The sequence below is a fragment of the Nymphalis io genome, chromosome 5, assembly GCF_905147045.1.
Source record: "Nymphalis io chromosome 5, ilAglIoxx1.1, whole genome shotgun sequence".
Classification (NCBI taxonomy): domain Eukaryota; kingdom Metazoa; phylum Arthropoda; class Insecta; order Lepidoptera; family Nymphalidae; genus Nymphalis; species Nymphalis io.
Genome location: NC_065892.1, coordinates 1,549,080 through 1,561,144, shown reverse-complemented (window position 1 = coordinate 1,561,144; position 12,065 = coordinate 1,549,080). Strand labels below are relative to the sequence as shown.

General features: G+C 32.6%; 1 protein-coding gene and 1 long non-coding RNA gene across 4 annotated transcripts in view; one reads left to right on the top strand and one right to left on the bottom strand.

Moving 5' to 3' along the window:
* LOC126768787 (cytochrome P450 4d2-like) overlaps positions 1 to 12,065 on the top strand; it is a 104,417-nt gene that overhangs the window by 41,763 nt on the left and 50,589 nt on the right. Inside the window, exons 3-9 of one of the 3 annotated variants that reach the window (XM_050487115.1) lie at positions 3,445 to 3,555; positions 3,682 to 3,867; positions 6,218 to 6,414; positions 6,487 to 6,556; positions 7,791 to 7,992; positions 9,581 to 9,732; positions 11,819 to 12,004. The exons of the other annotated variants lie outside the window; for them this stretch is intronic. Of the exons in view, the coding sequence (XP_050343072.1) occupies positions 3,445 to 3,555; positions 3,682 to 3,867; positions 6,218 to 6,414; positions 6,487 to 6,556; positions 7,791 to 7,992; positions 9,581 to 9,732; positions 11,819 to 12,004 (1,104 nt within the window). The remainder of the gene's footprint in view (positions 1 to 3,444; positions 3,556 to 3,681; positions 3,868 to 6,217; positions 6,415 to 6,486; positions 6,557 to 7,790; positions 7,993 to 9,580; positions 9,733 to 11,818; positions 12,005 to 12,065) is intronic. 3 annotated transcript variants of the gene reach the window in all.
* The window catches only part of LOC126768803 (uncharacterized), an 83,052-nt gene that overhangs the window by 51,453 nt on the left and 19,534 nt on the right, over positions 1 to 12,065 (bottom strand). The window lies entirely within an intron of this gene.

Here is a 12,065-nt window from a genome sequence, read left to right as displayed (position 1 = left end):
GGATCTCTGGGGCTGTCCTGGACTTCTTGTGTTCTGGTTGCCTCATTTTCCTTCTGGTTAGTATTCTTTGAAAGCATACATTTGCGACGAATGAGGACGATGCTAATAGTGAGTACTGATGCACCGATGAGTAGGTAGACAGGTATAGTCGTGTGATAGAGCGTGTCTAAGTTCGACAATTCCAAAGTCACTGGTTCTTGAGAGGCAATCCTGGTATTGGTTGAATGTAAGTGAGTCAAATCTATACTGTTCAATTTCAAGATGTTCTTCGCTGTCGCTTTGTATGGATCTTCATTACTATATTCTATATTCAACATTTTCAAAACTTGTCCTTTTACTTGATCATGGTGGTTAGTGATGGTGAAGATGGACGTTTGTAGAGCACACCCTTTAGGTATTTCAGCTAGATAGCTTCCGAGAAGGTTTTTGTATTGATCTTGAGAACAGGTTAAATGAACTTTCGTTAAGTTGGGAAAGCTCAGAACATAGTGACGATCATCCAATTGTTCCATGGCTTGAGAAGATAAGATTACTGGAGTAACCCGACAGGTTTCATGGATATGTTGCTGGAGTATAAGATGTTGAATGCAGCTCGTTTGCTCTCCATAGTGTCGGTTTAAGTTGTCCTCGCAAAGATGACCGTGACTGTACTTCGGACATTCTGTCTCTATATACAGTAGATCTTTCTCGTGAATTGCTACATATGGATAGGTAGGGATTATAATTTTATCATTACTATTAGGGGCTAAGGACAATTTGTAAAGGATGTAGTTATTGGGATTCATGATTGGAAACTTAATTACCAAGATTATATCATTATCTTTATAATAATATCCTAATCTTAATAGATCTAAATATTACCTAAAATTAATATCTAGCACTACATTTGAATTGTATAAACCTTTTAGTTTATTTAACATAACTATATAAGTGTCGTAATCGAGAACGGAATAATGGATGCTTTTAGGTAATCCTTAACGTTTTCGACTTCTAATTTGGAAAGAACTAGGTTCATTGCGGAATTTTTGAAATATCTTTGTATAACCGGTATAATTTTGTACATTTCAAGTGGGGGATTAATTAAGATTCCTGTTTTTATACGTGGTGTAACGTATTCTTTTATGGCATATATTACATCTTGTTCTAGGTTTGATTTGGTACGGACATAGAATTTATAGATTTTTTGTCAGGTAATCTTTGGTTCCGATTTTGTAGGTACATAGTATTCATCTCCTCGTGTACGAATTCTAATGCCTTTTCGATGGTCTCAGGGCGCATGCAACGTATGCGCGATCCTAAGGGATCGTTCAAACCTCGCAAATACGCTTGAAGCGTTAATTTACGATAAAGATCTCGTTTAGCATTAATGGTGGTCTCAAGGGTATCATGCAGGTTTACATAGGTCATTATAGTACTGTATAGATTCTGGCAACGCTCATAATACTCCTGCGCGGTGCTAGAACCTTGCGATAAAATAGCTAAATCGTTATATAGAGCGGTCTCATCTCGTTGGTCCGCGAAGTTGTTCACTAAAGCAGTTCGAATGCCTTGCCAGTCGGATGGAATCCCAATAGAATTAATTAAGCGAGCAGCAGAGCCTGTTACTTTGTTAAGAATTCCGTTGAGAAGAGCACACCTACTTAATTCATTATCACTACAAAACTGTCCTACCAATTGGTCACATAATTTTAAAAATCTAGTAAGTACATTTGGGTTCCCGTCGAACTCGGGTACCAACCTTAAGGCTTTATAAATGGTGTCTAACTCAGACATTTCCGTTTGTTCTTCTATACTACTTAAACTAATATATCTTCTATTATCTACGAAAGTTTGCCTACTACTAATAACTATCCTAGGTTCCTTCGATTTTCTTAAATGAAAAATCTTGGCAAATTTTATTAACAGGTTAGTTAGGCTAGGATTGAGCAACCACTAAAAAGAATCTAGTGTACTCACATGAACATGTTTCGGTCTCTCTGCGTTATCGATGTCTGGATACCTCTGGTGCAGCACTACTCGTAGATTCGGATGCTCTGGATGCAGCAGCTAGACAAGCTACGGCGGGGCTTCACACGATTACGGAAATCTTCTACGCGAAACGTTCCGCGAGCATCCTACCGACTGCGCCAATTACGTAGGGCTGCCGTTGAGGATGCAGAATGAAACCGAACGAATTTAACTTATACGTTTATTTAAGTAATTAAATTTAACAATTAATTATTTCTAATTTCTAATACGTGACAGTCTGTTCGATATTAGAACAAAAAGTGAAGATCTGTAGTCTGAATTACATATTTATAACGAAATCGGTGAATCACTGAATGGTCCCCACGGTATGGCAATTCTTGGTTGCACTCGATGTTCGGGAGGTCTTGCGAAACAAAGCAGCGACGCTGGCAACAGGTGCTAGCTTCAAGGAATGCATGGTGTGATTATTTCTCACGGTATGGTATTTCTTGGTAGCGCTCGATGTTCGGGGAGGTCTTGCGATTATTTCTTAACATGTGAATAAATAATGATTGATTATTATTATTATTTTGATCCTTGGTTTTATTATATGGTTAGGATGTAGTACTTCATCTTATAATACAGGCAATTGGTGGCTGGTTAATATGTCGCCCAGAGAATCGAAATTGCGATACTTCTTGCGATCGTTCCACACGATTGTGACATTTGTATAGTAGCAGTTTTTAATTTACATTTGTATATATTTAAAGCTTTAATGCGAATTGAAAAGGCGAAGTAACTAGAAATTTGTTCTGACGTATTATATCAAATCTGACTGTAGAACATTAGGCTCTGCTTACTTATGTTCCATTAACGACACCGCACTCATCCAGCTCAACAAGCGTTGCTCTATGTATATCCTGTCAACCTTTTAATTTAATAATTTTAGTTTAATTTTCTAAATTATCTCTTTGTTAATTACAATACAAAGTGTGTAAGTTCAAACTTGGGATAATTATTTTAATACTAGCTATTATTTTTGTTTTTACGTCAACTTTAGTAAAAAATGTTTCATGAATGTGTTTGTGTTTCCACTATCACAATTAATCAAAAAAAAATATTTATTTATTTAATTCAAATGTATATATTTAAATAAAATTCCTAGTAGCCTAGTCTAGAAGCTGGTACTGTGTACATTCCCTAACTTCGGAAAGCACGTAAAGCCGTTGGTCCTGCGACGGCACTATTTCCGGTCGAGTCGGATTTGCCGACCCATCGGATTATGAGAGCAAAAGTGAGAATAAAGTGCGTTAGTGTAGTTTATTCAAGGAGGCTCATAAAAGCACCATTGAACATCATGCTTGTTGTTCAATGGGTAAACAGTTCAGGGTTCTTTTTCCCTTAAGTTACTATACATAAGCGTGATTCCTAATGAGGAACAATTTTACTCCGATGCTTTGTAACTTGTGTATAGAGCTACTTATTTTCTCTCAACAGTAGTATGTGATCCGGTCGATTTAGAGATGATACTAAAAACCTGCCTCGAAAAAGACGACTTACATAGATTTATGCGAAAGGTCATTGGCAATGGCAGTGTTTTTGCACCAGGTAAGTTTTGAACTAATTAATTCTACAAAGTTAGTACTTTTTAATTTATTCCATTAATATTTTGGAAGTGATTTTTTTTTTGGAGAATCTAAAGTAATTTCATGCACTGGTGCTATTTTATTTTAGTTTCAATATGGAGACGTCGCAGAAAGATGATTATTCCAGCATTTAGTCCAAAAATATTTGAAATTTTTTTTGATGTTTTTTCGGAACATAGCGTAAAGCTAGTGGAAAAATTAGCTAATAAAACTGGAACTGGATATTTCAGCATTTCTTCATATTTAACTGCTTATACGCTGGATACAGTGTGTGGTAAGTTACTTTTTTACAAAATATGAAGGCTTTTATTTAAAACAAAGTATCTTGACAAGTACAAAAACTACACGAACAAAGAAACTTAATGTGTTTTTGTATTTGTGATGTGATATTCCAAATGTTTTATCAGTTGATCTATACTTCATATTAATATTATAAATGCGAAAGTTACTCTGTCCGTGTCTATCTGTTCTGAAGCAAGCTTGAACCCCATGGACATTGGGTGCTCCTCCTCAATAACACGCAACGGCGACACAGTGAAACGGCTCTAATAATTTGGGCTCAAATTTTGTAATAACATTAGGTTTTATTTTTCTAGGTGTCTTTTTTGTAACTTAGTTATTAGAACAATTTCCAATACATTGAATTTTTTTTGTCTTTATGATACTATAAAAAAAGAGAACATTTTATGTCGGAGTGTCTTGTCTGTTCGTCTTATATGAAAAATTACTGAATTATAATTACAATAAATAGTTAACTTAGATAGTAAATACGGCTCGTGGTTCTTTTAGTGGTCTTTTTACTAGTGGAAGGGCTTTGTGCAAACTCGTCTGGGTAGGTACCACCCACTCATCAGATATTCTACCGCAAAGCAGCAGTACTTGGTATTGTTGGGTTCCGGTTTGAAGGGTGGGTGACCAATTGTAATTACAGGCACAAGTGACATAACATCTTAGTTCCCAAGGTTGGTGGCGCATTGGCAATGTTAGCGATTGTTAACATTTCTTACAATGCCAAATGCTTATGGGTGTTGGTGAACACTTACCATCAAGTGAACCAATGCTCGTCCGCCAACCTATACTATAAAAAGAAACAATTAGATCTCGACTTATTAGAAGAGAGGACCATTTGACCAGCTCCTGGATATTTATGGCTGTTACTTATGGCTATACTTATTTTTCATAGTTAACTATAGATAGATTTTCTCAAATATTGTCCACGTAAGAAGTATATTAATGGTCGTTCCAGATATAGACGTATTTTAGCAAACGTCGCTCGTCAGGTTTCACGTTGATTTATTCACGTTTATCTATTATTAGACACACACGCGAAGTCAGACTTTGAATTATGACATTTCTTTGTTTCGCGAAAACAATATTGTTATTTACCTATTCCGAACAAAGTATAACAATAATGGGGCTAATAATTTAGTCAGAAAACAAAATTTAGTTATTTTATTGTACTTTTTAAACATATATGATAATTTTTGTAATGAGTAACGTCAAGTTCTTCGTTAGTCGAATCACAGACGAAAGGTATTGGATTCATTATTCATTAAAGTCTAGTATAAATCTTTATTTTTTAAATAGATTTTTACGTTTAAATGTCGTGCTAAAGTGTCAGTAAATATTTTGGCTTGTCCAGTCATGATTATGCGCCTTTCATATTGGATACACATTTATTGCTACTTTTCATTTGACATTTTGAACTATAATCTAACATCACGCTCTAAAACTCTAAACATAAACTTAAACATAAATAATTAACAATATACAATTTTCCTTAAATTTTCGAGGTTACCTAATTGCAAATTTTAAAACGCGCGACTGCCAAAACACGCTTATAAGACATGTTTTTAGCGTTATGCTAATTATAGTTAACTGAAATGTCTTATTTGACCGGACTAAAGGATGCCATGCTGATGTGATAAATACATATTACATACAATCAAAAGGCATGCATGCATGTAGACAAAGTAAATCATATGATTATAAAACATGGCTAATAAAAAATTAAGTAACCTTATTTTAAACTTATAAATTATTAAAAAAAACATTGTATTTAACTAAAACAAATTAAAGACTAAAAAATACCTCTTACTTACCGCTTCACATCTTCACCTAAGGAGTCAAGTGATTTTAATAATTTATATTTAAATACATATTGCTAATTTACTTGACAAACAGAATAATTTATTTTTTAATTTGAATCCTATGTAGTCTACTTAGTCTCAGTATGAATTAAAATTTATGAATGATGTACATAAAGAGTTATAGGAGAATACTTTGAAGAATGTCTTATCAAATAGTTTGTTAATTATTTGTATTTATCATAAGTATTATTCGCTTGCCTTTATTTCATTAATATTGGGGTCTGAGCAGCACGGAAGCCGTATAAAAATGATTTTTAGGCAGATTTATAGAACCGATTATCTTTGTGATGATGCCACGATGGTGGATTGGGTTGGTGGGTTGTTTTCACTTATTAGTTCATATGTTTACGCATCTGATTGCACTTAACAATTTTAGATTTAGATGGAAATCAAATCTACTTGCTAAAATCACACAGCGTAAAATATTTGTATTTATATACTTTTAATTATGAAATATTTATGTTTTTTTTTTAGAAACAGCGATGGGTGTTAAATTGAATGCTCAGAATAATTCGAATTCACCTTTTGTTACGTCATTAAATCAAGTTGTAGCCATAATTTGTAAAAGGATTTTTCATTTATGGCTACAACCTGACTGGCTGTTTAAATTATTTCCACAATATTCTAAACATGAAGCGTGTATCAAAATTCTACACGATTTTACGGATGAAGTAAGTTTGTATAATCGATTTTTACTTTATAAAAAAGTAATTATTATTATTATAGTATTATTCAATGTCTAGGTAATACAAAATAAACGAGCCGAGTTGAAGAAAGAAAAAGGCGCTCAGCCAGAAGACCAAGTTCATTACAGTACGTATGTTAAAGCATATATAAAATTAAATATAATATGTGAACCACTTTACCTAAAAAAGTTGTGATATTTAATGCATTAAGCCTCAGTTCATTTTCTATACAATTTAACCGATATTTCTCTTTTAGGAAGACAATTTTGCAAAGTTTTATTAGCAAGTCTTCTTTTTTTATTATTTTTTCATGATTTTAAGATTTATTTGACAGAATGTCTACAGTTTAGAAACTTTACGGGTTCATAAGTTATATGAAGTCAACAGACTATTTATTATGTATGGTTGAGTTAGTGACTTAACAAAACGTACGTTACTTATTTATTACTTCACCTTATGCTTAAAGTTGAAACATGGATGAAAGTATAACTTATATTCCACATAAAGCAAGTTTACTGGGTAAAGTAAACTACTAAGAATATGTGAATTTTTGTACGCTTATAAATCAGATAATCAATAGTTTATCAGATCAGGTTATGATATTTATTATATAAGCTGACGTTGCTTGAATTAGACCTATTTTCACGCGGCCAATTTCCTTTTGTCCTACGCTTAGCGGCCTGTATAACATGTCATTGTAGCCAAATTCTGCTAGATTTTGTTAGTATTAAGTATATGTTTAATATCATATTTACGCGTTAGATTCCCTCCTTTATAAGATTATTTTTCTCCTATCTCGCTTCTTATCTCAAAGAACATTTCTGCTTCATGGACAAGGTCACTGAAAAGCGGCTATGATCTTGTCATAACTAAAATATTTTGTTTCAATTTGTTCTTCATGTTCTTATTTTAAATCTTTTAATGCGTACTCAGTGAGACTTTGAAGTGAGTTACCGCCTAAAATTTCCTATCTTTAAATCAGATGCGAATATCTTCAAAATATTGCTAGCAATAAGATCGTAGTTCAGATTTTTTTTTTGTATTTTATGAGTATATATTTATTGCATAACTATTTTTTATATATGCAATTAATTTTATTAATTTTAAACTCAAAAATTTCTCTTTTTCAGATAAATCCTTCTTTGTTCACTATTCATTAACATTAAGTTTATTTTAATGTATGATTAATATTAATGAAACTTGTTTAGTAAAGATAATAAAGAAAGAAACAAAAATACACGTTCATTCCAAAAATGTTATATTTTTATTAAATAATGTCAATACAGAAAGTCCTAGAAGTATCAGAAATATTTTTGTCTTCGTATAAATTGAATTGTAATTGTAATTTATATAACTTACAGATCTAGATGATTATCAAAGGAAGAATTTACTTGAGCAACTTATACACCTCTCTGGTTGTGAAAATGGATACACAGATCTTGAACTACGTGAGGAAATTTTGACTTTGTCGATTGCTGGCACCGACACCACTGCCCATTGTATAGGATACACTCTACAGCTGCTATTTAAGTATCCGGAAATACAAGATAAAGTATATGAAGAGTAAGTATTCATATACATGAATAAAAATAAAAGTAACAATTTAAAACATACCTTTGAGTTATCGGTAATCTATGCACTGAAATTAAGGAAATTTACTCATATGGATATCATTGGGCCTCGTAGTGGCTAGATATAAGACCGTAGATCACGAAGTCTTGGGCGAAAACCCCAGGTCGAGCCGATAATAAGTTATTGTAATTTTCTGTGGTAAATTAGGTAACGCTGTTGATCCTGCGCCTAAGCACTTTTCGGATTATGATTATGATATGAGATGATTATGATTTCGGATTATGAGAGTAAGGAAATAGAGAGTGCAACTGTGTTAGTGCACACACTATCATGCCTTCCGCAGTTGGCTAAGATTCACACAACACACATACTAACTTTAAAGTTAAATAAGCAGAAATTTGATATATGAGAAAAGAACATAAAGCATTGCGTAACTATAGAACCGCTGTATTAAGATTGTGAGCAAAGGGGCTAGGAAGAGTTATTTTGTTTATTTATTTGAATGAATTTTAGGATTTAAAAAGATTTGAAAAAATCTATTCAATTTTAAAACAAAGAGATTTTTTGATGGGAAAGTTTATATAAGTAGGTTAAGTACACTATGTAACATGCTATGACACGCGTTTACTTTAAAAAAAAATCTAACGGATTTTAAAAAAAGTTATTTAATTTTTAAATTATTAAATTCATACAATAATTGTATAAACAATACAATTATTGTATGAAATAAAATTATATATATGATGTGGTTGTTTCGATGTTATTATTTATAAAGAAAACGGTATTCATCAGCTAATATGTACAATTATTTATCTCGATCCTATTTTAAATACGCAGGAAATACGCAGTATCGATTGAATAATAAATTGTTTTTTGCAGTTCTATTACCAATAATTATATAAAGGTATTTTAGTCGCTTACTTAGTATATAGTGGAAAGTGAACTGATATAATGATAAAACTGACAAATAATTATTTAGAATTTTGATGAATACGAATAAATATCAAAGGTGTAGTGATAATTTTATTTATTAATCTATAAACAAAAAATATATAGCGACAGCCTGTTAATGCCCCACAACTGGGCTAAGGCCTCCTTTCCCTTTTTAGGAGAATGTTTGGAGCATGAATAATAAAAATAAATGAATTATTATTATTTATTACATTATTTTGTCTTTTAACTCGGCTTATATATCTTGGTGGCACATTAACAATGTAAGGGATGGTTAATCTGTCTTACAGTGCCTATTTATATGAGAAGTGATGAATATTTACCACGTTCTATTGGATAGACTGTCTGAGTATTTTAAATTTAAAATTTCAACGAATTAATATATTCAATTTATTTATTTAATAATACGAACTCCAACAGTTATGGAATACATCATTAGTTTTATATAATACAAAATAAACTAACAGTATTTATAACTTGCTTAAAGCCACTTAACAATTCTACTACATGGTTAAACATCTGGTTATCTCCGTCTGTCATCAGAATTTATTTTAAAATTAATTGTGTAACTATACAACCTCTATACGATATTATAGTAAGGGATACAAATTAGTAATTCTGTTTTCAGGCTATGTACAGTTCTAGAAGACTCAAAACGTCCTATTGTTAAAGACGATTTACAAAAATTAAAATATTTAGAGAGAGTTGTTAAAGAATCTTTAAGGCTGTTCCCTCCCGCGCCTTTCATCATTCGGAAAGTAGAGAGAGACATTGCGTTACGTGAGTATTAATAATAATAATGCCATCCAGATCGATATCGGCCACGGCGACCAATCTCAAGAGAGAATAGCCAACTGCTCAGGAGATATTATAGTGCACAAGTGTGTGCTCAAACACAGGCGGACTCTCTCTTCCCTCACTCATAATCCGATGGGACGGCAATCTGACTGGAAAGAGTTCAGGAGCAGGACCAACGGCTTTACGTGCTTTCCAAGGCAAGGGTGTATACAAACTTCCAGACTCTGGGATGCTTATTCTTCTGGGATATTAATCTAATCACGAGGCCATAGGTTCAAACTTCTAGAGTCGAGAAATTTTCAGTAGTAGCCAGGAGTCTCAAAGTTGGCCGTGAAAACATTCAGGTACTCGGAACGCACGTGAAGCTGTTGGTCCTATGCTTGAATCCTTTCTGAACAGTGTAGGATTTCCTAACATATTATAGCGAAGCGAAAGCAAAGGAACAATTTTATGAAATCACATCATTTTTGTCAAAATAATGAGTTTACATAATTATCATTATGAACTTAAATAAGTATATACAAATCTATCAATATAGCAAGAATACTACCAGCATTTCCCCATAAAACTAACTAAAAATCTATTATTACAATGTTTAATAAAAATAAAATAAGCAATTACGTCTTCTGTCCTGTTTGAAATTTTAAAAATATGATGCTAAAAATAAATTTAATCTAATCTCTTATATAAACCTTTTAAAAAAATTAGAAGCTCAACATGTTTGTAACAAAAAATAAAATAGTAGTTTTTCTTATTTTTTAATCAAATCAGTGTTCGTTCGACGCGGTCTGAAAAATAAATTCTACACTACAATTTTAATGTTAAGATGAAAAAGCACTTGTTTAATAAAAATTAATACCAAGGTACCACCCACTCATCAGATATTCTACCGCAAAACAGCAGTACTTTATATTGGTGTGTTCCGGTTTGAAGGGTGAGTGAGCCAGTGTAATTACAGGCACAAGGGACATAAAATCTTAGTTCCCAAGGTTGGTTGCGCATTGGCTATGTAAGCGATGGTTGACATTTCTTACAATTCCAATATCTAAGGGCGTTGGTGACCACTTTCCATCAGGTGGCCCATATGCTCGTCCGCCTTCCTATTCTATAAAAAAAAGGTCACGCTGAAAAAGAAAAAGTCTATTTTAACTGTTTAATTAGGTACATATTAAATAGGTTATATACAATTAAATTAAATTATCATGCTTTAAAATCAATGATTGTTAACTTCAAACTTTTTATGATCTAAATAATCCTTGAACCAAATTTTTTTAACTTATTGAATTAATTGCAGTTTATTGTCTAAAAGATTCCAGGATTTGTATGAACTCTGGTCCCACCTTCAATAGCGACGTGTACATCGTTGGATAGGTATATTTAAGCTGAACAAAAGTTACTATAGTTCTAAGTTCCAAATCTTAGTCCATTGAGAGTTATGCATTACTAAACACATCAGTTTATCAACCCCAATATAATGCATTCTATGAATCAATACTAGTATATTTAAGTGGTAGGGCTTTGTGCAAGCTCGTCTGGACAGGTACCACCCACTCATCAGAAATTCTAGCGCAAAACAGCAGTACTTATACTTGGCATTTTTATGTTTTGTGTCAGACACAAGGGACATAGCATCTCAAGGTTCTCAAGGTTGTTTGCGCATTGGCGATGTAAGTAATGGGTAATATTTCTTACATTGACAACTTAAGATTATTAAAAAAAATCATATCAATATAAAATTATATAAATTATGATTACGATAATGGTAGTATTCTTGATATATATGTATACATACAAACACACATGCAGACAGACAGACAAAAATTCGACATCGGCCTTTTACAATTTTATTATAAGTATAGATAGAGATATGCTTAAACCATCTTATTCATTTCTATCAAATATGTTGAGCTGAAGAGCATGCTAGTTGTCCAGATTCTTACAAAGATGTTGTTAAATGATCATTTATGTTGGTAGTCGGTACCGCTTTGTTTTATAGTTTCATTTTCAGGAAGTTGTAAGTCTAGTTGTTTCAATTCTAATCTAAATTTGTTTTTTTTATCTGTTTTAGCGTCTGGGCGCGTATTGCCCAGCGGTTCAGGTGTAGTGGTGTCAATTTGGGGATGTCATCGTGATCCAAAATACTGGGGTTCGGATGCTGAACACTTCGATCCAGACAGGTTTCTTCCAGAACGTCTGAATTTGAAACATGACTGTTCTTTTATGCCGTTCAGCAATGGTCCAAGAAAATGTGTCGGTTTGTATAATTATTTACACATATTTTTGTATAAATATACTATTTATGCTGTGTTAGTATT